Consider the following 26,016-nt stretch of genomic DNA (forward strand, 5'->3'; position numbering starts at 1 on the left):
ATTGTGCCCCCAGTTTTTGGATTTATTTATTTAGGAAGAGGCTTGCTGGTAAAGCTGCCTAGAATGCATGGGGATGCATTTACAAAATATTTCTGCAGTGATGAGGCTCAATGATCCAGCACTACGTTCATCCCCATCAGGAAAAAAAAGCCTACAGGCAATGGCATCCAGTAAGAAGCTACATCAAATTTCAATGTAGGCATGCACCAGAGCCCATGGAGGTCATTATGGCAGAAAGAAGTTTCTGAGAAAACTACTATCCCTACAAATATAATTGCCATGTGAGCAATTAACTGAAGACAAATGAAAGGCAACACTTAAAAAAAGTCAACACGATTGACAGTTTCATTTTTTTCTTTTTACTTGAAAATTTGTTTAACCATCAAATTTTGGCAGTTACAAACCTGTACACTGTTCGTTTTTGTGGTGGGTTTTTTTGGTCATCTTTTTTTTCTTTAATTTTTTTAGAAAAAGAACACAAGACTGAACACTGCCAACAGCATTATGTGCAGAAACAATTCATTCCCACAAGGGCCAGGGCCCACTTTAAGTGTTAGCTTTCCCTTTGCATAAGGTTTGGTGTGTGATGTGTGTGCAAGTTGAGGTGAGTGTATGTGGGTGTGAATAAATGATGTGCTTCATTCTGAATCTGAAATGGCATACAAATCAGGTACTTAGTAACTGGGCAAAACACACTCGATTTTTAAAATGTCAATAAAAACATTTCCTTGGAAACAGAGAAAGTTAAATGAAAACAGTAGAACCCAAGAAAGGCTACAGAACATTTGGAAATGACTCAAAAATGCCATTTTCAAATCTAAAATGCCTTATGTGTGTGTGTGTAGTTACCTCAATAGTTTGCAGACCAACAGCATGGGTGACTTAGAATTATATTCAACCCCCCAAATTAAAGTATCCTGATAGGCATCAAATACAGTATATCTACAAAAGCCTGGAAAATTGAAACCATTATATACAATTTTATAAACATTTTAACACCGAAACATACATCTTTTACAAACCAGCCTGTTTGTAACAGGTAAATTTACATGACAATCTCTCTGATACAGTGCTTAAAAAGAACTGCTTCCATTTCTGAACACATCTGAACACATTTGTCATTTCCCCAAATGCAGTAGTATGGGCTCATAAAATTGTTCAATAGTAGCAATTCAGGTATTTGTTTGCCAGAAGGGTACTACAGTACATACTGATGGGTCCAAACACACTCCAAATGACTCTACGATTCTCGAGTGCATTCTAAACACTGGAAGAGACTAATTATGGCCTTTGTGTAATATTACATACTTGTAATTATTGCTTTTCATTATTACATAAGGAAAGAAAATCTTATTCTTTTCCTATCTCTTAGCCAGCTGGCTAAATATTAACTGATGCCAAATCCACATATGGCAACTTTAAACCCTAGAATTATACAACCAGAAGCTTAAAGACATTGTGGATTTCCACCAGAATAATGTGCAGTTGAACGCTGCAGGACAAACCCCAGCAAAAACACAGAACCCGCCTTCTCACAGACCACACAAAATGATGACGCTAAAGAAATGCCTCTTCACATCTCCATTTCTCATGATTGGAAGCTAGAAACAAAAAACATAAAACCTAGCCACTTTAGCAATATCCATGCATTGGGAGGGCAGCAGAGAGGAGAGACCAGACGATTCTCTGGATAACCCATGCCAAAGGAGCACCAGAGCCCCCAGAATTCTCCCATGGAGGTGTCCCTGGGTCCTAAATGATCTGGTTTGCTTACCTCTTGTCTCCCTGATGCTGATCATGTAGACTCAGGCATCGGCGGGGCAGCAGGTGGGTGGGGGTGCGTAGTAAACAGGAATTGGCCGACAGTGTTTTCCTTGCTTTCTTTCCCCAGAATCTGCTACGATTCCCAAGAGTGGTTCCAGGTAAGTTCCGGGAATGCATCAATCCCCTCTCTAGGTTTTCACCCCCATTGTCTGATAGGATAAATCTTAAATGCGTGGACTTGACTTGTTCATATCACTAAGTCTTCTACAATGGCATTTCATGAACTGGCAGGATAGGAGTACATGGCAAGTTGGCAAGGAATGAAACTCAGTAACAAAATCCTCACAGAAGCAAGCAAATAAATTAAACACCTACCTTCTTTATCTTTTACAGCCCCAGAGCTTCTGCTGACTGAATGACAAACGTCGCTAGTTCAGCTACTCTCAACCTAATCAGAATGTGTGCGATACAAGTAAAGTGCCTACAATGGGCTATGGAAAACGGCTTCCAGAGGTAGCACATACAGGTTAGGAAAACATGTATGGGAAAGACACTTACTGGCTTAAATCTTTCCCATGTGGTTCATCAGGGTGAATGGGGTAGGGCTGGGAGGAAAGAAAAAAGAAAAACAAATGGACCCGGTAGGTAATATAATCAGAGCTTTTCTGTACTTACTGATCAGTTTGAGTTCCATTTTATAGCTATCATTCCATCCTCATTTTAGAAAACATTCGTTTGGTGAAAGCAGTTTTGATAGATGTCCAAAGAAATGTATGAATTCTGTCACTGCACCTTTCCTATGGGGGCTGCAAAAAAAAATCTAAGATCATGAGGCTTCCAGAGAAATACTCTCCATGAGCTCTCTCTTGTAGTATATTCCGCAGCAGGAATGGGGTGAAATCAAAAGCTCCAGCAGAAGCAGGCAGATACCATGCCCCATGCAGGTTAGTGGTGAATAATAGTAATAGAAAGAATACTGGTCAAACGGATGAGTTCTAGTTCTTGTTCAGCTATTCAACTTCCTGTGTGAGCTTGGGTGAGTCCCTTCCCCTCTCTGGGTATGTTTTCTCTTGATAAAATAAGGGCGTTGGATAAGCAGATCTTAAGGACCCTTCCAGCTCTTGAATCATTGGTCACCCCACCTAGTTCCATCTTGGCCTGGCTGCAAACCATTTCAGAATCTACAGCAAAAGCTAATTATCCAGAAAGGGAAAAGATAACATGTGTTTAAAAGTAATTGATCAAAACATAACACACACTTGTCTGGGATACATTTAGCTGCAGAGCTACTCTGCAGAAAACCAGGGGAAGATATCCTGAAGAAAGAGGTATTTTATCCAGGTCAGAGCCAAGAGTGGGCACAATTTTCTTGGGTGACTTCACAGCAGCACTGGGATCTATGTATTACTTCATTACTGGGCTCCACAGGCACTCTGCCTGGAGGGTATGCTGTGCAAGCTGGAGTGGCTCCTCGGCATTAATCTCTTTCTAATATTTCCTGGGGCAAGAAATGAATTGTTGGTTTTACTTTGATTGTTTTTTACGCCACTGCATTATAGAAAGTGTAGCAGCGATTCTATTCTAGACCATTAGTTTGTCATTTTCTCTGTGATTCTTGCAAATGGGTTTCTTACATAAGAAAAATACCAAAGATTTCATTCTCCTAAGCAGCCTTAGTGAAATTCATTTATTTCAAGACCACGGTGCAGATAGCGTTTCCATGAGTAGGTCTGACTAAGAGATAAGAAGAGGAGAAAAGCTGAAAAATCTGTGAAGTGTATGAGTGTACAGCTTACTCAAGAAGCTTGAGAATGAAAAGGAATTTTTGTTTGTTTTAACCACAAACTTTTGGAAACACTGACTCCTATAAAGAAGTGGATTGAACATGACCGAAACAACTGAAAAATACGTCTGAATGGGTGATACACAGACTCAGGACAGTATAGTGGACACAGCAACGCCATACGTCACCAGAAACTGGACACAGACTCGCTCATATGCAGAGAGTGCAAATACGCATTCATTTAACCATGGCCTCTGTGCACGTGCCCATGAGCTGACTGAAGCAAAAGAGTAAAGTTACTCAGCTCATCACCTTTAAGCTTCGAGTTACTGTATTTCCTGTCAGATGATTCTCCTGGCAATTTTGGAAACTCAAGGTCAAAGCCCGCATGTCGGAGGAGAGGAGAACCAAAAGGCAGGGTGTAATGAAACTTCATACTTTTTTCAAATAAGAGTTTAGTTCTGAAAAATTATAACAAAATACTGTTTTGTCTTCTTCCTTAAAAAAGCTCAGTTTTGCTTCAAGTTAATATAAACGGCAATACCAAAATAAAGTTAACTGAATCGGAAAAAAATATGGCATTTGGTGTTTCTCTAATATCATCAAGATCAGAGAAATTGGAAGGTTGGCCTTGCTGGCAGGATTTTTAACACAGGTTGTATCCTAAAACCTTCCTGTCACTTTTCCTCAAGAGCAGCCTTACTGAGTGCAAGCACATATCTGTACATAGGCCCAGACACACACACTATTATAATTTATACACAATAACTAATCTTTCTTCTCCTTTTTTAAAAACACAAAATTGCATCTATAGTGATGATGCCACCAATTTAAAACACACACCTTTTATCTGCATTGTCAAGAACTGTGATTATCTAGCTGAAAACTTTGGAAGTATTAAATTTTCTTTTTTTCCTTGAATTTGTGAATTCTGCTTAAACCTCTCAATATCTCTCATTCTAGGGAACAATGTACTAAAATATTCCTCTTTTTTGTCTCTTTATTTCCTGATTCTCAGAACAAATGCCAATTTCTGCCTCAATGTTAAAACTGTAGTTACAGTCAAGAATATTTACTGGAAAACACAAAGACAGATAATCACATTCTTTTCAATGTTTCCACAATGTTAACTTTCCCCTCAACCTACAAAATGGGACCCAGATATCTCAAGTATTCCTCTTCATTGATATCCTTCTCAATGATCATAAAATATAACTATATTATTTCGATGCTTAACACAAACAAACAAACAAAATTAACTAAGCATACTAAACATGTTACCCAAACCTAACTTTATAGCTGAAAATTGGGTAGCTTATTTAAAAAAAATAAAAAATTGATTTGAAAGGCTTCAGCCCGTTTTCTTATTTAATAATGGTCGTTCCTCTTTGCTTTTGCCTAAGAGACTAACTTTCCCAACAGTCATAACTACTATTTTCACTTCCCCCCATTGGCTCAAAATTATATGCAACATAAGCCTCTTGGCTTGCTGCCAGTTATTAATACTGCAAGGACTGGACCGACGCTGTAACACTTCCCAGGGCACAAGACTGCACAAAGCAGGCAGATGGGCCGTCTAACGTCACAGCGGAGCTTGATTCCCCCTTGAAAAACTCGGTGCACCTGCTGGGTCATGTAGGCAGGCACGCGCTGCCCGGGCGATGGGTCACCTCTCAGAAACAATTTGTGAGCCTTTCCTTTTCAGCCAAGCGGAGTCGAGCTTGCTCGTGACAGTACTGGGAAGGAGTTTCCCGCTGAAAATACCACGCTGCCTGCTGCATGGAGCGGCGAGCCGCGCCGGTCTCTGCGCACTGTGCCAGCCCGCGGGCCCCGCACCGCCTCTACACCTGGGTCTGCTGCTGGGTCTCCAGAAAGGGAATGTGGAGGCTGGCGAGGCTGAGCTCCCCGACGCTCTCATAGTCACTCACGGCCGCTTCGGAGTCGTCAAAGCCGCAGCTGGCCGACACGTCGGAGGACGAGGGGCCCCGGGAGTTGTGCAAGGAGAGGGCCACGCCATCTGCGGGGCCCGCCGCGGCCTCCGCGCCCGGGTTCACGCTCCCGGCGAAAGTACTGAACTCGCCGGCGGCGGGCGGGGCCCCCACTTCCGTCTCGTGGGGGAAGGCGTGGGGAGGGAGGTACTGGCTGGGGTGGAACTGCGGCCGCCTCCGGCAGCCCGGGCTCAGCGTGCCGGCCAGCGAGCCGGGCCGCGCGGGCGGCAGGCTGTCGTACTGGTCCGCGAAGTCCTCGGGCAGCGGCGGCGGCAGCGGGTCCTGCCCCAGGAAGTCGTCGTCGTGCGGCGGCGGGTACTCGCTGTCCACGTCGTACCCCCCCAGGTAGTAGTCGCTCTCCAGCCCCCGCGCGCTGCCCGGCGGCGCCGCGCCCTCCTGGTTCTCGTAGGTGGGCACCTCTTCTATGTCAGACAGGCGGGCCCCGGGCATCCAGTCGGACGTGTCCCAGTGGTAGGCTGTGAGAGGGAAGCCAGGGCAGTTAGTTTCCTCCAGGGCGGCGCTGGGCACAGGGCGCAGAAAGCCGCGGGCAGGGGACCTGGCATGCAACTCTCAATGCCCAGGAGACAGCTAAGAAGCCAGGCGTAGCCCCATGCTTTTTGCAGGGCCCTTCTCAGGCCCAGCCGCGCTCTTGCCCGGGGGGCACAAGCAGCGGCAGCACTGAGGAGGACGCCTGATTGCTGCCGCGTCTCCCACTCAGCTATGGCATAAGCCCTGGTGAGCAAGGGCACGCTGTGGAAACACAGTTCTAGAAGGCTCTCCCCTCCACTCCCCCTTTCTAGCTGCAGGCTAAGTGCAGAGCCAGGCTGGCAACATGCTCTAAGAGGCAAGATGCACCAGCCTTCCTGTGGACCGCAGGAGGGCGGGAGATACCCATGCAAATGAATGAATGACTGGGGCAAGGGAGAGGCTTGGGGAGGGAGACGTGGGCGGGGCTTTCACCCCTAGTGCCGAGCACACAAGACACCTGGAACGTGCAAAAGTCAAGGCACACAAGACTCCTGGAACATGCAAAAGTCAGGTCAAAGACACTCAGACACGATGGAGGGAGACGGACAGCGTAAGCGCAAACTCAGAAACTTCTAACGCATAAGAACATCTGGTGCTGGGGGCGCGGCAGTGTCACCTCGGTTGAAGTTCTGTCCTTGATCCATGACAGACACTGTTTAAACACAAAGGGAGAAGTGAAACTGACAGTCCAAGGCATGTGAAGAGGGTACAACAGGACATTTTAGATGACTCTTAACAATGCTCCTATTTCTCCCTGTTGTTATTCACAAAACAAACAAAAAAACCCATCTATAGCAGGCCCTGATAGTTTTAAGTCCCTAATGAAAGTTACTTGATTGAAATCAACCCCCATAATATTGTAGCTTTGAATGATTTCTTAAATATCCCTAGCTCATGGTAGGTGCTCAATCATGTTGAATGTAAGAATGAACTTATTATTAATCTGGACTTCAACTAAGTGGCTCTTCTGCTCTGGGAAGGGGTTTTGTAAAAAGAGTATCTCACATATTGAAAAAATTATGAACTGGATTTTTTTTTCAAAACTGTAAAATTCACTCTAATTTAGAGAGAGACATTCAGTGTCTCATTTGAAACCACCTTTTTACTGTTGCCAGCTGATTAAAATCACCCTTGGTTCATAAAATAAAGAAGCTACAAGGATGTATTATACAGCCCAGGGAATATAGCCAATATTTTATAATAACTATAAATGGAGTATAACTTTCAAAAAGTATTAATCACTATGTTGTACATCTGAAACATACATAATCCTATACAACTATACTTGAAAAAAAAAATCATCCTTTTTCAAAGTAACAAGGAAGCAGTATTTCCTAAAAAGGTAGATGCCCAAAGAAATGCTATGGAAAAAAACAGTAAATACCTTCATTCTCTATAGTGTCAACCACATTGTTGACAAGCTGAATGACAGTCACTATGGATGCTTGTGGCCAGGAGAGACGACAGGAGGGAGGAGAAGGACAGTCTCAGGTTAGTCATGTCTTCTGAACATGCACTCTCAACAGCAGCAACGAAGGTACAGCACGCAAATACCCAGAGTTTCCCACAGTCCATCTACCGGGCCACAGTGGACACTCTTATCCCCTGGGATTCTCGGAGGAAGGGAAACAGCAGCAAATCCAGGGCCAGTCCTCCTGAAAGGCATGGTTGGCAGGAATTGCCATGCCATAAACTCACACCTCGTGGCCCAGGGAAATCAATCTAGGAAGGCAGAGACTCATAAGCTCATGCTAATATCTCATTAGTAACTCCCAAAGGCTCCAAGGAAGATCGCACTATTCCCAGGGATAATTACTTGCTGGACAGCTGTGCTACTCCGAGCCAAATGCCAGTGATGGACGATGACCTTTGCAGGACTGATGCTTTCACCCTCAGGTGGCGCCACCGGCAGCCTGGGACGACCCGAGGCCCGGCTCCCACCCGCGAAGTGTAGATGGGAGCTTGGCCTCTGAAATAGTCAGAAAATGGGGAGATTTCTGTGCCCACCTGGGTCGCCTTAGCATCTGATACCAGAAGCTTTTCGAGAGGTGATCAGGCTTAAACCAATCGGTGGAAGGCTAAGTCAAAGATCTCTTTTTGTAAATGTCATATTACTCTTAAAAACATATGGGTTATCTTCAAATATCTTTTGATACTGATTTCTAACATAATTCCACAGTGATTAAGAGAACAGATTCTGTATGATTTCAATACCTTTAGACCATCAAATTTTTGCACCTTGTTTTATGTCCCTGGATATATTCCAGTGTCTCCTAGTTTATAGCCCATGGGAACTTGGATAGAATTTGTACCCTGATATTGTGTGAAAACTGTATAAATCTTAATTATGTTGAACTGGTTCCTTGTGCTTTTCAGGCCTACTTTGTATGTATGTGTTAGTCGCTCAGTGGTGTCTGACTCTTTGAGACCCTGTGGACTGCGGCCCGCCAGGCTCCTCTGTTCATGGAATGCTCCAGGCAAGAATACTGGACTGGGTTGCCGTCACCTACTCCAGGGATTCTTCCCAACCCAGGGATCCAACCCAGGTCTCCTTCACTGCAGGCAGATTCTTTACCATCCAAGCTACCAAGGAAGCCCTCAGGTCCTTCTACTTTTCAGTATATTCATTCTATTAACTTTTGAGAGTTTGATATTGAAACGCCAACTAAAAATCTTAATTTACTTAAAAAAATTGTAATATATAGTGAAATTATCTGTAATTTTGTTCTGTCTTTTCCAAGTCTCCTATAAATGTGTTATCATACTTTCATAATTTAAAGAACAAGAATGAGGAAAAAACAATATTAATTGGAAGAAAATTCCTAACACTTTAGGAAGCCTGCTAGAATGGACCAGCCTAGAGCGCTAAGCATGAAAACTCAAGTGTGTCATGAAGCAGAGACTGTGAAAGTAGTCAACCAGAGATCGTCCCTGGAGTTTCTGTCCGGAGATGGAAACACTATGTTCTTGGGTGCCTCTAGATGAAACACAAACCAGAGACAGCTCTTCTTCTGGTAGGGCTGAAGAAGGGGGTAAACACCAAGGCAAACAGATCTGGAGACCTGCCTCTGACCTTCTGAGATAGCCTGGAAGAAGTCTGTTGTCAGCGTGGCTTGTTGCCCAACGGTTTCTGCACCTCTCAGGAGGGCCAGGGATTTGGGAAGGAAGTGGGACGGACTGGGGGTAGTTGATGGGGAACGCAGACTGTTTTACTTCCGTGATTGATGTTATGGTCTTGGGGCTCCCCTGTTTCTATCTTTACCTGTGGGGTGGGAGTGGGGGACAGCAAAGACTGAGTTGTTTTCATTTTGTACTTTATGGTACAGAACGCCCAGTGTTGGAGTCAGTGCTCAAGAGAGACTCTGCAAGGGTTTAGGGTTGAATGATGACATACATTAATACATATTCCATTTTTACCAGTTGTTGACAAATGGGAAAATGGCATAAGGTATCGACTAAGATAAGGTTGGCTGTCTGTTGATGACTACTGGAAATTATTCTTGGTTCACCACCATGTGGTAAATTCTCACTGTTTCATGACCATTTTTACTCCCCTCCCCTTCCTGGGGGTATCAACCCAGTCTCCAAGCCTGGTTCCTCAGGTCAGAAGACCAAGTCCAGAATTAACGCCCTCTCCGTAAGCAGGGGCTCGTAAGTGGTGGAGGCGGCGGCTATGGAGTCAGTGGGGCTCGTGGGCCACATTGGACTGGGTGTACCATTTTGGGTCCATCTGCAAGTTTCAGAGGAGCAGATGTATCATGTCTACTAGAGTCTCCAAAAGCTCATGATCCCACATGATCACAAGGCTTCTCAACTGAATGAAGGCACCGCCTCTCTGGGAAGTAGGTTCTACTGGAAGGAGGTCTTGCCTCTGAACGAATTTCTAATGATGTGGAGGTTGGATGTAGAGTGAACAGTGAAGACATCATCACGAGTTAAAACAGGAAATAAATCACAGTTTGCTAGAGAGCATTCTTTGGCATAAGGTAGTTCCATCATGACCCAAATCAAAGAGGACGCATTACTGGAGGTCTGGGGGAACCTCGTCTCCTTCTGTGCCTGCTCACAGCTGGGGAAGCTCAATGAGAGCTTTGCTTTTTCTGTGAAAACACCCAACAGTGGAGTTCACCAAAAAGCTGTGAGCATGGGCAGAAGTCCAAGATCAGGTCAGGAAACGAAACAGGTCCCATTACCCTCCCCTCAACCAGTGGCTGCCAGCACAGGAAACATGGTCCTCCAGGGGAAACAAATCCCAGGACTTCTTACCATTGTCGTCGCCCGAATCCGACTGGAAGGAACTCAGGGACTGAACTTCAGAGTTGCTGCCTTTATTACTGCCTGCAAAGCAGGTCACTTCTCCCGGGTCATCAACCCCTTTGTCTTCGCAGACAGCCAGAGAGAAAGCAGAAATGACACTGGTTACCTTGTGCATATTTCCAGCCCCGTCCCCCGCCAGAGTTCACTTCTTGGGGTGCTTTCATCTGCTTAGAGAAAAGAATTTAGCTACACAGTAGAAAATTGATTGTGCCATCGGGGGCAAAGGTCTGTCAATCAAGAGATTTACATTATGGATTTGAAACCCTTAACCCGTGGCAAATGAGCTTCCAAATAGCTGACAGCCGAAAGTCACTGTTCTGTCTTCAAAGGGGAGCGGCTGAGTGAGGAGTGAAGGGAGGATGGAATGGGCTGGGTTTTGCCATTCAGAGTTCATTTAAATCATTTGCATGGATCGACGTGGTGTCAACACCAGGTTAAGTGAGATTATTTTTAAAATAGGGGTATAAATATTTTATAGGCAAGAATATCATTACAGGTCTCCAAACTTAATCTCTGGGGAGTGAGTGAAGTTTTCCGCATTGCCTTCTAGAGGGCAGCGTCACACCACTTTTTGGGAATGACAGCACGTGGCACTCTGGCAGGAGGGTAGTCGGTGGTGTGGATGTGCTGTTAGCCACACACTTCCCCTTTCTTTGCCGCACAAAGACAGCCTGCACACATACATACCAACAGACACCCACACAGCCACACACACTACAGGGCTACTGTCTTATTTGATGAACTAAGGAAGCAATGGAAAACAACCCGTTATCTCCAAGTTGTCAAGTGAAAAATGAATTAGTCGCCCAGCGACTGTCTCACCAGCTAGCGCTGCCTTGCTTAACAAAGGAGGAAATGTATTCCATAAAAACTCAACAATACTTTAGGGGGCTGCGTGAGTTTTGGCCTGAGGTGGAGTCTGGAAATAAAGCTGTCACATTCTGAAGTAGGGGGAGGGAACTGATCAGCAGGAAAACTTCCAATCATTACAGAGTGTGACGGCACCAAGAGAGGGGCCTCGTGCTTCAGGAACGGGTGTTTTTCTCTGTGACTAGAGGGATCATCGTTTCTTCCACACGGGGTGGTGGTGGGAACGGGCACTGTGGCATGCCCTCTGCCACCAGACGCTGGAGCCACAGCAAAACAATCAGTTGATAAACAGCTGATCTAAGTGGAGAAAGATGCCAGGGAGAAACTCACCTGTCAGCAGCCACACCACAGAAAATAAGATGTGCCTTGGAAAAGCACAAAGTGGGCCCAGGCTCAGCCATGAACACAGCTGATGGGAGGGAGGAGATGCCACGTGACCCACCCTGGTGAGCACAGTGCTGGGCAGAAACTCCTCTCTGTACTCCTCCATTTATTTAAGCCCCCCATTTTTCACTGCTAAGTAAAAGAGAGGCTTTCAATTAACCAGAGGATTTAGCAAGGACGCAGTGAAGTCTAACTCTACAGATAATTTGAGAGAGAATATATTTATGGGTAAAATCCAAGGGTGACTGCTGCTGCTGCTAAGTCACGTCAGTCGTGTCTGACTCTGTGCGACCCCGTAGATGGCAGCCCACCAGGCTCCCCCGTCCCTGGGATTCTCCAGTCAAGAACACTGGAGTGGGTTGCCATTCAAAGTGAAGTTGCTCAGTCGTGTCCAACTCTTAGTGACCCCATGGACTGCAGCCCACCAGACTCCTCTGTCCATGGGATTCTCCAGGCAAGAGTACTGGAGTGCCACTGCCTTCTCCCAGGGGTGGCTACTTGAAGTATAAGTGTGTCTCCTTAACGGTGGACTCAGCAGTGGGGGCGCACTAGAATGGCATGTGTAGAGGCTCTCTGCCATCATCAGCAAACCCTCCCTCTCCTGTGCCTCTTCCTCCTCCCTGTAAAAGTTCTAGGAGTAGTCTTGGTAAAAGAACCTGATGCACCAGGTTCGAATCCTATCCCTCCCTTTCCTAGTTACTGCTCATGAAGTGAAGTGAAAGTCGCTCAGTTGCGTCTGACTCTTTGCAACCCCATGGACTATACAGTCCATGGAATTCTCCAGGCCAGAATACTGCAGTGGGTAGCCTTTCCCTTCTCCAGGAGATCTTCCTGACCCAGGAATCGAACCTAGGTCTCCCGCATTGCAGGTGGATTCTTTACCAGCTGAGCCACCAGGGAAGCCCAAGAATACTGGAGTGGGTACCTATCCCTTCTCTTGAGGATCTTCCCAACCCAGGAATCAAATGTGGGCAAGTTATTTCACTCATCCTTCCTCCAACTGGTGCCCATGTGGGTCAGCGTGGGACTGAAGGAAACGATTCAGTACACAGCAGTGGTGGCTTTGCTGTCTCTGTTTTCTCACCAAATCTCTTCATCCTTAACCCTTGCACACTGGACTCTGTCTTGAAACTCACTGAAACATTCTTGAGATCACTAAGAAACATCCCGGTGGTAAGCATAGTATATCTATTTTTTTCTGTGTAAGACTGTATCCTCCTGGATGGTTTTATGAGACTGAACCCTGCTGACCTTATTGATACCCTTAACTTCTGCTCGCCGCCCTTTCTGTTTTTCCGGCTGTCTCTTTGTGGCCGGTGGGTGTTTCCCTTCCTGGCCCTAGCCCCTGCCTACCTCGCACACGCAGGCATTTGCAAGTGGCCCAAATTGAGCATATTCTTTGCTCCTGCTCCCCTGGTGAACTCACATTCTCAGAGATCCAATCATCTTGAGTGTATCTGGCATCCAAACTCTTACTTCTAGCCTTGCCTTCCTCCTAAACAACAGAGCCAGACACCCCTCAGGAGACCCCTTCTGTGTCTCCTATAGTAACTGAGCTGCTTCCTGTTTCTAGAAGGCACTCTCAGACAATTTCCCCTCAAATCTTCAGTTCAGTTCATTCGCTCAGTCGTGTCCAACTCTTTGCGACCCCATGAATTGCAGCACGCCAGGTCTCCCTGTCCATCACCAACTCCCGGAGTTCACTCAAACTCACGTCCATCGAGTCGGTGATGCCATCCAGCCATCTCATCCTCAGTCATCCCCTTCTCCTCCTGCCCCCAATCCCTCCCAGCATCAGGGTCTTTTCCGATGAGTCAACTCTTCTCATGAGGTGGCCAAAGCTTAAAGACACCAGGAGGCATGCTCCCTTCCTCCATGGAGGAACACTTTATCTCCTTGACTACAGGTGCTTTCTAGCTTCATTTAAAACCAGTCTCCCCCTGTTTCTGCTCCAACATGTATCAGAGTACGGTATCCCCAGCCTTTGGAAACTCTAGCCACCCAGGGTGTTATTGCTGCTTGAATATAAAGCCACTAGGCCTGATGAAAAGTCATAGGATACAACAGAGCTTGCCTGACTGATACTAGAGCAGGGAAAACAATCACTACCTCTCGCCTAGATGTTCATAGAGGCCAACTAACTGCTTCCTTCTCACTTACTTTCTGCTTAGTCTCTTTTCCACAGATTGGTCTGAACCATCTTCGGATGGCTAACAAACACATGAAAAGATGCTCAACATCACTCATTATTAGAGAAATGCAAATCAAAACCACAATGAGGTACCACTTCACACCAGTCAGAATGGCTGCGATCCAAAAATCTGCAAGCAATAAATGCTGGAGAGGGTGTGGAGAAAAGGGAACCCTCCTACACTGTTGGTGGGAATGCAAACTAGTACAGCCACTATGGAGAACAGTGTGGAGATTCCTTAAAAAATTGCAAATAGAACTACCTTATGACCCAGCAATCCCACTGCTGGGCATACACACCGAGGAAACCAGAATTGAAAGAGACACATGTACCCCAATGTTCATCGCAGCACTGTTTATAATAGCCAGGACATGGAAACAACCTAGATGTCCACCAGCAGATGAATGGATAAGAAAGCTGTGGTACATATACACAATGGAGTATTACTCAGCCGTTAAAAAGAATTCATTTGAATCAGTTCTGATGAGATGGATGAAACTGGAGCCAATTATACAGAGTGAAGTAAGCCAGAAAGAAAAACACCAATACAGTATACTAACACATATATATGGAATTTAGGAAGATGGCAATGACGACCCTGTATGCAAGACAGGAAAAAAGACACAGATGTGTATACCGGACTTTTGGACTCAGAGGGAGAGGGAGAGGGTGGGATGATTTGGGAGAATGGGAATTCTAACATGTATACTGTCATGTAAGAATTGAATCGCCAGTCCATGTCTGATGTAGGGTGCAGCTTGCTTGGGGCTGGTGCATGGGGATGACCCAGAGAGATGTTGTGGGGAGGGAGGTGGGAGGGGGGTTCATGTTTGGGAACGCATGTAAGAATTAAAGATTTTAAAATTTAAAAAAAATAAAAAATTTAAAAAAATAAAAATGGAAATTATATTGTGTTACTTTCCTGCTTAAAATTCTGCATTAGTGTTGCTCACCAAGCTCCAACTACATTGACATTGTCTATGTTCTTCAATATACTAAAATCTTTCCCACCCCAGGGCCTTTGAACTTGTGGGTCTTCCTTTTGCCTACAATTCTGCTCCAGGAGGCCAAGAGGAGAGGGAAACACCAGCATCTGGCCTGGACCACGTTTCCTGCGTGTCTCCTGGACCCTGCGTTCCAGCCAAACAGAAGGACCTGCTCTCCTTGTGAATTTGTGGGTGCTTCTATGTGGAACACTCTTCTTTTACTGGACTTTTAATCCACCATGGTCCAGCTCCAGTGTCCCTCTGCTCCTCTCAAGTCTTCTCCCTAAGACTGGAAATACTCCCCTCTGACCTTCCAGAGCACACTTCCTGTATATTGCATATATGGCTACCCTGCTTGGTTTACTGACAAGAGTATGTTGTTATGGGAAGAGCATGGGTTTTAGAGGCTGGCAGCCCCCGGCTGGAATACCAACAGCCTCTAACGAGCTCCGAGACTGTGGGCACCTTATGGACCTTCCCTCAGCCTCACTCTCGCCATCTGCACATGGGGAGAGGAACCACAGCAGGGTTCAGAGCTGGTGTGACCCTTCGGCGTCAGGGCCTGTCCCAAGGAGAGCTCTGTGCCCCCGGGGCCGCTCTCCCTTCCCGAAGCCCACTGAACACTAGCAGAAGCAGTACTGCCCAACTCCTCCTGCGGACTCACCCTCAGTGCCTGCGCCCCAGCCGTTCTTGCGGATGGAGTCGCAGTCGGAGCGGCAGGGGGACACGGCGGGCAGGTTGGGGGCCACGCTGCACACCACCACGCCCCGCCGGGCCGTCAGGATGCGCGGGGACTCGGGATGGAAGGTAGTCATCTCCTGGGGCTCGCCGCCCAGCCCATCGCCAATCTTGTCCAGGTTGCTCCTGGAGTCGCCCTGGAAGCACGGGGTGTAGGCCATGGGGCGCACGGGCACCTGCGGGGGCCCGGCCTCCTGGTACGCGTGGCGGCCGTCCCCGGCGCGCAGGCTCCGGAAGGGCACGCCGTTGCTCTTGCGGAGCAAGGCGGCCGTGGCGGGGTCCTGCACCAGCGTGATGTTGTTGCGGGAGTAGCTCTTGCGGAAGACCTTCTTGCGGAAGACGACGAAGAGGACGATGAGGGCAACGATGACCAGAAGCACCGCGGCGATGCCGATCAGCTCCTCCCTGCCCACGTAGGCGTGCCCGGCCTGGATGTTGGGCACCACCACCGGCCGCAGCCCGCAGTACTGGCCCACGTAGCCCGGCGTGCAGTTGCACACGAAGGAGCCGAACACGTTGACGCAGGCGCCGCCGTTCTCACACTCCTCCCGCTCGCACTCGTTGACGTCCTCCTCACACCTTTGCGACAGAACACAAAAGCCCCCTCTTAAACAGCAGGGCCGGCGGGCATCCGCTCTTACACGGACATCTTTCAGAAAGGTAAAAAGCCCCTGTCGGGGCCCCTGAAGCAACACAGAAATGACGTCATGCCGGGTACACGGGAGATGCATGGGCTTTCTATGCCCACCCAGGACGCCCCCATCACGCGAAGGGCTTCCTACCAACCAGCCAATGCCCTCTCTCCCGTACTCTGAACCTACCCGGCTGGGTGGGGAGGAAAGGGCTGTCCTGGGAGAGAAGAGACGGTGTGGAAAAAGAAGACAGAAATGCTGTTGAAGACATACTGGTCTTCAAATGCTCCAGGCCAGATGGATCTCAGAATGCAAAATTTTGCAATTTTAGAAATGACATACACTACGTGTCTTTCATATTATGTAAAATACTCACCCCATCCCACAAACTGGCATAGGACCTATCACCAAATATACCAGTGTTTCTACAGTGAAACATATGGATAGTCACACTAAATGAGGGAAATAAAGACTAGAATAGCCTCGGAATGGTTTGCTTGGTTTTGCCAGCAAATGTTTGCCACGATTATATTCTCAATCTTTTTACTTCTTAGAGCTTTGAGGATTGTAGAATTGCATATAAAGAGCTATGAACCTAGACACCCTATACAGAGTTTCCCAGGAGGAGAAAGTTTTTGATTCTGACATTTCCCTCTAATGAACATAGTAATTTTTGGTCTCTCTGGGAAGCTAGGGTAATGGGGCATATGTAGGCAGTGGGTGGAGGGCTACGTAGCAGTGTTTATCTTCCAGATTCTATGCTTAGGTTTTTAAAATTTATTTTCATTTACTTTATGTGGGATCTAGTTAACTCACCAGAGACGGGACCTGGGGCCCCTGCATGGGGAGTGTGGCCTCTCAGTTACTGGGCCACCAGGGAAGTCCCTGTGTTTCTGTTAAAGGCTAATGCTAACTCAGATTAGCAGGGGGGGAAATGACTAAAGCATTCTAATGAAAAGTAAATCACTTTATTCTCTTTGAGGCAATCCATGACTTGCTTTGAGTATAGTTAAAATAGGCAAACATGTAAGTCTTCCTCTGAGTTTAACGTTATTTAAGTTAATATAGTCTTTCCTCTTCCTTGCCCTCTACTTCTGCAGTTGTTCCGACATGTTCGTTTTAAAAGGTCCGATCACGTATATCTTTGGTAATCCACCTTTTAAAATGTAGTCAAACGTCCCTAATGTGAACAGATTGAGGCCAGGTCAGCTGGAAATTAGTCAGAATCACAGAGTAGTTAAAAATAAATGCAGCTTTATTACTTTAAATTACATCCAACGATTCAAAGTCAGCTAAGTATTTCCTGGTAAAGTCCTCAGGAGATTTGCTTTAATGAATACATAAGACTGATCTGTAATTAGAATATCACTTTGCTTGAGATTATATATATATATATATATATATATATATATATATATATACACACACACACATATAATTCTAAAACCATCAAGGATGGTTAAAGTGGTGTTTTACTCAGAACTGAAAACATTCCCTTTCCATTTGGCTAACACTTTAATTTTCCTCATTCTTGGGGGAATAAAAGATTTTCAAAGGAAAGGTAACTCTTTAGTTTCTCAGGATGATCATAAAACCCTAGGCAGTAAAGTCCAGTTGATGAGTTCTGGGGAATGCATAGCATATCTGTCTCAGAATTATACTGGAAACATTATGGTCATAGATGACTTTCTTTAAAAGAATTGTTTACAGATTATATAACACATAGTACTTATATGACTTTTTGAAAATGTAGAGAAGAATAAAGTAAAAATGTACTTTGCCCATAACCCCACTCCCCAGAGATAACCCCGATAACATTTGAGGCCTTGGTAAGCACTCTTCATGTACAGGTATTAACCCTTTGCCCATCCTATCAGTAGTGGGTATTTTGCCCCAGTTAGTTTTGTTTTCTTAGCACGAAGAGGCAGCGTAGAAAAAGACTAACTGCACAATCGCACTTACGTGACTCCAGTGAGCCCAGCTTTGCAATTGCAGATGAAAGTGTTTCCTATGGGGTCGCAGGAGCCTCCATTCCGGCAGGGGTTTGGGAAGCAGGCTGTGATCTCAGATTCACAGTTTCTCCCGGTGAACTGGGAGAGACAAGTACACTGATAACCTGGAGAAACAGAGGAGCTTGTGAGCCACGGATGCTGCTGCTGATGCTCAGCGTGCACAGACTCTGCCGTAACGTGGCCTCCTAATTCCTCGGAACAGGGCCCACATTCCAAAGATGATTAGCAAATTGGTTATTTTCAACTTGGAACACATCTTGCCACAAAAATGCCACGTAATGGTTTGTAGCTCGTGCTAGTCCACAGAAATTCATCTAATTAACCACATACATGAATGATAGTAAGAACGGTAAAAAGATACCCAGGGAACAGATCCCAAGAACAGAGATGAGGATGTGAAGGAAGACGCTTTCCCCACCACACTGCTACTGTACAGATAGGGTGTCTCTATGTAGGATTTTACCTAGGTACTGTGCTCATGTCACTCGATCTCTTCCATAACAGCTTCCTGAGAAGGGGTGTGCATGAGGTCAAGTGAGACATCACACAGCTGCACGTATTTTTACTCCATTATTACACCTTTTTTAAATAATTAAGTTATGTATGGAATTCTAAGCAATTCCCTCTGTGTTACTTTTGAGAAATCCAAAGTCATTTTGGTTCCTGTGTGTGACCTGGTTTCTTTTCCTCTCTTAACAATTTGGAAGGCCTTCTCTTGCGCCCAGTTTTCTGAGCTTTCACAATGATGTCCACTTATGTGTGGGTTTACTTCAACCGGTCCTGGGTACTCAGTGGGATCTCACAATCTGTAAATCGTAACAACTTTGGGAAATTTTCTTTATTTCATTGATGATTTCCTTTCCTTTATTTTCTCTGTTCTATCTTTATGGAAGTTTTATGGTTTGGATGTCAGATCATTTGGATTTTCTTCAATTTTTATTTTTCTCTCATATTACACCTTTATGGGGTTTTGCCTTACTTTCTGAGTTTATCATCTTTTGAAACTTTTATTGAAATTGTCATATATGCTGAATTTTTCCAAAGGCTCTTACTTTGTTCGTTGAGCTTTTATTTTCTTAAAACACATATTATCTGGCTCCTGTTTTGTGGTTATAATATCTCCTCTTATTTCTCTAAAGATATTGATAATATGTTAATGAAGCACTCTCCTTGTATAGTTTCTTCCAAGTCGCTTTTATCTGTTTCTGAGGTTTGGTCTCTGTGAAGGCAGACTTCCTATGTCCAGTTGACTAAGCTCTAGTGCCCAGTTACTGGACAAACACTAGTCTAGATGTTGCTTTGAAGGTATCTGTTGATGTGATTAATATTTACAATGAGTTGGCTTTAAGTAGAACAGATTGGGCTTCCCAAGTGGTGCCAGTGGTAAAGAATTACCTGCCAATCCAGAAAACATAATGAGACGTGGGTTTGATCCCTGGATCATGAAGATCCCCTGGAGGAGGGCATAGCAACCCACTCCAGTATTCTTGCCTGGACAATCCCATGGACAGAGGAGCCTGGTGGGCTGCAGTTTATAGGGTCACAGAGAGTCAGACATGACCGAAACAAATTAGCATGCATGCACAAAGCAGATTATCTTATATAATGTGGGTTCAGCTCAGTTCAGTTCAGGTGCTCAGTCGTGACTCTTTGTGACCCCATGGACTGCAGCACACCAGGCCTCCCTGTCCATCACCAACTCCCGGAGTTTACTCAAACTGATATCCATTGAGTCAGTGATGCCATCCAACCATCTCATCCTCTGTCGTCCCCTTCTCCTCCCGCCTTCAATCTTTCCCAGCATCAGGGTCTTTTCCAATGAGTCAGCTCTTCACGTCAGGTGGCCAAAGTATTGGAGTTTCAGCTTCAACATCAGTCCTTCCAATGAAAATTCAGGACTGATCTCCTTTAGGATGGACTGGTTGGATCTCCTTGCAGTCCAAGGGACTCTCAAGAGTCTTCTCCAATACCACAGTTCAAAAGCATCAATTCTTCAGCGCTCAGTTTTCTTTATAGTCCAACTTTCACATCCATACATGACTATTGGAAAAATAACGTGGGTGGATCTTACCTATTCAAAAGAAAGCCTTAAGAAGAAGGAATTCTACCTCATGATTGCAACACAGAAATCTTGGCTGAATTTCCAGCTCTGAGGATTTCAAATCAAAGACTGAAAAATCAGCTCTTCATGAATTTCTAGCCGGCTGGCCTGCCCTATAAATTTCAGACTTGCCAGTCCCACAATCCTATGAGCAAATTTCTTAAAAATCAATCAGTCTCTCTCTTTCTCTGTTTCTCTCCCTCCGTATGTACCTATAATCTATATACCTATCCATGAATCATCTGTCTATCTATTCATCTATCCTATAGTTTCTGTTTTCTGGGGAAACTTAAGGCAGTCCTTATCTTCTAAATGAGAGGATTTCATTCCTTGTCTGATAATCCTGGCTTATCAGTTCATACTGCAGTTCATACAGGGTGGAAGAAAAGTAGAAATCTGATAGGAAGCTCTGAGAACATCAGTGGGGCTTGTCAACTATGATACTGTGTCAGTATCCTTGGGTGGGTCAATTTCCACAGTAATGACCCTTATCCCCTGTTCAGAGGGAGGGTGAATACCTGGTTTCTAACAGGTAGGGGACTGGGCAGTAGTGGAAGAAGTGTGTGGGTCTCAGCATGCAATGAGCACATCACATTTACTGTAGTCCACAAATAACCATCCTCACTGTTATTAGAAGGGCTCTTGGGTTAATCTCTGCTTCCCCCAGTGGTCAGTGATTGATATTGGAATATTGTAGATTGATCTCTGCAGGTGTAAGATAATTAATAATCTGTAGATTGAAATAGTGTATGCTCTCCGTAATGACTCCACACTCCAGAGAACTCTCACATACAGGAGGACATCATGATTGTATGCAGTGAAACATCAGAGAATCAATTTATAAAGAAAGATCACTGTTGATGCAAGCTGTGTCCAGAGACAGCTGGCCTGAAGTCTGTGGGCAGGATGCTCACTTCAAATTATGCTGCTGACTTGGGGCAATTTTTTCTCCAGTTTGGGAAATTGTTCACCTAAAGGGAAGTGGGGATTGCTGAAAACAGTTGTAACTGGGAAAAAATGCTCCTTTATGTCACCTGGCTAGTCTTTGGTGAGGGTGGCATGTTGTTTAGAGGGAGAGTGACTTGTGAGAAGGAACTCAGTTCCTTTTTAGACTAAAGGGAGGGGCAGGAGAACCAGGAATCTGCAAAGCACAGCATTGATGAGGATGGGGAGGGCAGTCAGCCCAGGTAAGACTCCTCCTCTCCAGCTCCTATTTGACAAACTTCTGGCTGTTTCTCAAACTATAGCAGAAGTAAGTGGGGGTCAGGGAGGGGCAAGGAGGGACTGTCTAAAAATAAGGGGCATTTGACTATCATGGAAACTGGATTCTACACAGGGTTACGGGTTTGATTTCTTTGATTTGGCGTCTCTGACCTTGGGCAATCAGAATTTAAAGTGAGGCCCGCCCTCCAGGCACCACTGTACTCCCACATATTTCCTCCTGCTTTTCATCATTTAGCGCTACTTGATGCAGCCACCAGCCTGAGTGGTTAACCTTCTCACTGCCACTGCATGTCTAAGCCATCAGCAGTGGTGCGCTGGAGCTGGCTCATCTAAGGTTGGGGGTACTGACTTTAAGTGTTCAGGAAGTTGGCAGATAGTTATTAAATGACTGGTAGCCTGATGCCAGCCAGGCTGGGAATCATAGTTATACCATGGAAATCAGCAAACACTCAGATCAGGGCTTTTATTTTTAGAGAACTGGTTTACCAGGACAGCTGGGGATAGGGATACAAGGACAGAAAAACACCACCTACGAGCACAGAGATCACTACAGATCCTGCACAAGGAGAAGCCCTGTTCTATACCTGAGAAAATTAGATGTCTATTTTGAAGGTGATGGTGATGATGATAGCTAACACTTAGTGACATTTTATTATGGATCAAGGACAGTTGCTTTCGAACTGTGGTGCTGGAGAAGACTCTTGAGAATCCTTGGACAGTGAGGAGATCAAACCAGTTAATCCTAAAGGAAATCAACCCTGAATGTCCATTGGAAGGACTGGTGCTGAAGGTGAAGCTCCGATACTTTGGCCAACTCATTGGGAAAGATCCTGATGCTGGGAGAGACTGAAGGCAGGAGGAGAAGAAGGGGGCAGAGGATGAGATGGTTGGATGGCATCACAAGCTCAATGGACGTGAGTTTGAGCAAACCCTGGGAGATAGTGAAGGACAGGGAAGCCTGGCCTGCTGCAGTCCATGGGGTTGCAAAGAGTCAGACGTGACTGAGCAACTGAACAACAACAACAAAGGACAGTTCTAAGCACTTTACTTGTATTAACTCATTTAGGTCTCAAAACAAGTCTGCGATAAAGGGACTATTCTTATGATTCCAATTTTACAGATGGGTACAGAGAAGTGGATTATGTAGTCATGAAACTAGAGTGGACTTGAACCCCAGCAGTCTGGCTCCAGAGTCCCGAGTTGTTCAGTTTTCTCCTGAATTGTATGTTTAACAGACACTTCATCACACTCTCTATCTGAATTTCTCTGTTTATTAAAGACAGAAGCAAACTCTCCAGGATCTGCTCTCCTGATCTCAAACCCATGGGACAAGAGAGGCAGAGCCCTTTGCAAGACATCTTGCTTTTGTGAGTGTTAGTCACTCAGTCATACCAGACTCTTTTGTGACCCTGTGGACTGTAGCCCACTAGGCTCCTCTATCGACGAGACTTTCCCAGCAAGAATACTGGAGTGGGTAGTCAGTCCCTTCTCCAGGGGATCTGATTGACCCAGGGATGGAACCTGGGTCTCCTGCCTTGCAGGCAGATTCTTTACCTTCTGAGCCACCAGGGAAGATTTCAGAACTTTAAATTTGGAGAGATTTTTACCTTAACATGCTGAAAGGGAAAAGCAATTGTTTTTAAATAGTCAGGTTTTTTTTTTTATGAAAGAAAAGTTATATTTGCTATTAAGCCTTTGAGAAAGTGGCTTGTTAATAAAATTAACTCATTCTAACAAAGTATTATTTATGATCTCATTATCATTTATTACTATTAATAATTTTTATAATATCAGCAAGTTTGCCATAATGATATTAAGTGATGTAATGTTTTAGTGGCTTAAAATCACTTTGTCATTCTATGAAGGATCACAAAATTCCATGAAAGAAAATAAGAGGCTCTATTAATGCCCTAACTCCCTGGGAGTGTTGGAGAGATGAGTTGCTTGTTCAAGTATGTACAGCTAGTAAGTGATGAATTTGAACTTGAATCCAGACTTTCAGATTCTCAAATATTTCTGCAAGACTGTATTGGCATTGGAACGTGTCACTAAGCTAGAACTTGCCACTTACTAGGCTCCCCACAACTCTCCAAGGAGCCAATGAGATGCAGGGAGATGGACAGCATCAGACACCCTTCAGGGAGCCAAATAATCATAATAAAGATAACAGCATATTAAAGCTTCTGTTTTTCCAAAGCATTACCATATAAAAGTACAAATAGAGGGAATTCAAAAGATGGCTAGACATTATTTGATCACAAATAATATTTTAACACTTTTGTGTACATGAAAGAAAAAATTCAGAGGATAATCTCAAAGTTTTATTCAAAAGAGTGGATTCTTTTTTCTTGGGTTGGAAAATATCAAATAAGGAAACTATTAGCAAAAACAACAGCTTTTTACATGCTAGGAAAAATGCTAAGAGCTTTCCATACATTATCTCACTTAATACTTGATAAGAATCCTATGCTGAGAGTACTATTACTTTGAAAAATGGGAACTGAATCTTACATAGGATTGTTTGCCCAAAGTTACATAGTCAACAAGTGGGAGATGCCACTCTATACCATTTTCCAGACTTACAAAAGATAATTGAGTCTGTTTCTATTTTGTAAGTAAATTCATTGTATCATTTCCTTTTTAGATTCCACATATAAAAGAATGAGCTTCTGGTTGTAAGGGGGAGGGATGGGGGGAAGGAATAGGTAGGGAGTTTAGGAGGGGCATGTACTCTGCTGTATTTAAAATAGATAAACAACAAGGGGCTTCCCAGGTGGTGCTAGTGGTAAAGAACCCACCACGCAATGCAGGAGACTTAAGAAATGTGGGTCCAATCTCTGGAGGATCCCCTGGAGATCCCCTGGAGAAGGAAACGGCAACCCACTCCAGTATTCTTGCCTGGGAAATCCCATGGACAGAGGAGCCTGGCAGGTGACGGTCCATGGGGTCACAAAAAGTTGAACATGACTGAGCCACTAAATAACAACAATAAGAACCAACAAAGACCTACTACTGTCTAGCACATGGAACTCTGCTCAGTGTTCCGTGGCAGTCTGAATGGGAGGGGAGTTTGGGGGAGAATGGGTACATGTATATGTATGGCTGAGTCCCTTTGCTGTTCACCTGCAACTATCACATTGTTTGTTAATTGGCTACACGTCAGTACAAAATAAAAAGTTAATAAAAATAAGATAATTGTCCTGCTAGCACTGAGATACACATGTAAAAACACACACACACACACACACACAATTATCACTTGGCAAATCCTTATGAAAGGAGAAGTGTATTTAAAGCCTTGGCTCAAAGCTATGCTCTTGCTTGAGATACTAGTTACAGCTGACGCAGATGATTTTGAAATCTGCACCCAGAAAAACTTAAAATGCCCTCTCCTTTCCTTGCTCAAATAAGAACACGGCAAAACCTATTACATGCAATAAACAGAAATGGTTTGAGCGATTACAGAGTGAATTTGGACCGTGTAGGCAAATAACCAAGATCATTTCCACCTTACTCCTTTGACTTAGTAGTTGTTTTCCGACCTGATTCATTCAAGTGATGACTTGCACCTTCTGCCCCACTCTCTTGGTGGAGGTGAGCATCATCCTGATTCAGTTTTGCCTCCTTGATAAGGAAATAGCTGCCTTCTGCACAAAGGGGGAAATAATGGCAAATGTGCGACTAGCACTTGGGATCTGAAGCCAGCATTACCACTGTGCTTGCTCAGTTATGGACTGCATTTAGACACTTCAGGAGTGTTATGATTTGGGGAGAGGGCTGTGATGTGGTGGGTCCACATCTAAGTTCTGGCTGTTTCCCATCTGCTGAGCTGCCTGACCTCTAGGAACCTCCGTTTTTATCTGATAATTAAGCCTCACTCATACCCACTCATAGAGGATAATGAGGTTTCTGGATTCATCAACCACAATGCAGCCCACAAACATTAGGTGCTTTATTGTTGTAATTACTGTAATTAGAATGGATTCAGAAATCAGCTTCGTTTCTCTTGCTCATAATCAAACAATGGAAAGCCATGAGTTGTTGTTGTTGTTGTTGTTGTTGTTTTTTAACTCTGACTTGTAAGCAGTATCTGGAGAAGGGAATGGCTACCCACTCCAGCATTCTTGCCTGGAGAATCCCATGGACAGAGGAACCTGGCGGGCTATAGTCCATGGGGTCACAAAGAGTCAGACACGACTGAAGTGACTTAACATGCACGTAGGTTATTTATTGGGAAATATTGAAACTTCTGTCCATGTGAGTCTCAGTGAGCTTGAGAAAACTGCTGCCCACATTATTACGTGGGATGCCACCCAAAAGTGGAGTGAGCTTAGCTGCGGCTTATGGCCTCCGTCACTACTTCACCCCCTCAACTTGAAGTCACTGAGACTTTCCTCTTTCACCAAGCAGGGCCCATGCAATACCTTCAGACTTCATGAGATGAAAACTTTTGAAAGGGAGCTCTCTAACTTTCCCAAGGAAAGCTGGCTCACAATTC

The 26,016-nt window shown here is 44.9% G+C and overlaps 1 protein-coding gene across 1 annotated transcript in view; it reads right to left on the reverse strand.

Annotated features, from left to right (window-relative positions):
• Positions 809-26,016, reverse strand: part of FAT3 (FAT atypical cadherin 3) — a 656,439-nt gene continuing 631,231 nt past the window's right edge. Inside the window, exons 22-25 of the mRNA XM_018043498.1 lie at positions 18,144-18,297; positions 15,476-16,128; positions 10,330-10,443; positions 809-6,011 (exon numbers count right to left, since the gene is read on the reverse strand). Of these exons, the coding sequence (XP_017898987.1) occupies positions 5,389-6,011; positions 10,330-10,443; positions 15,476-16,128; positions 18,144-18,297 (1,544 nt within the window). The 3' untranslated portion in view covers positions 809-5,388. The remainder of the gene's footprint in view (positions 6,012-10,329; positions 10,444-15,475; positions 16,129-18,143; positions 18,298-26,016) is intronic.

Source organism: Capra hircus, chromosome 29 (assembly GCF_001704415.2).
Source record: "Capra hircus breed San Clemente chromosome 29, ASM170441v1, whole genome shotgun sequence".
Classification (NCBI taxonomy): Eukaryota; Metazoa; Chordata; class Mammalia; order Artiodactyla; family Bovidae; genus Capra; species Capra hircus.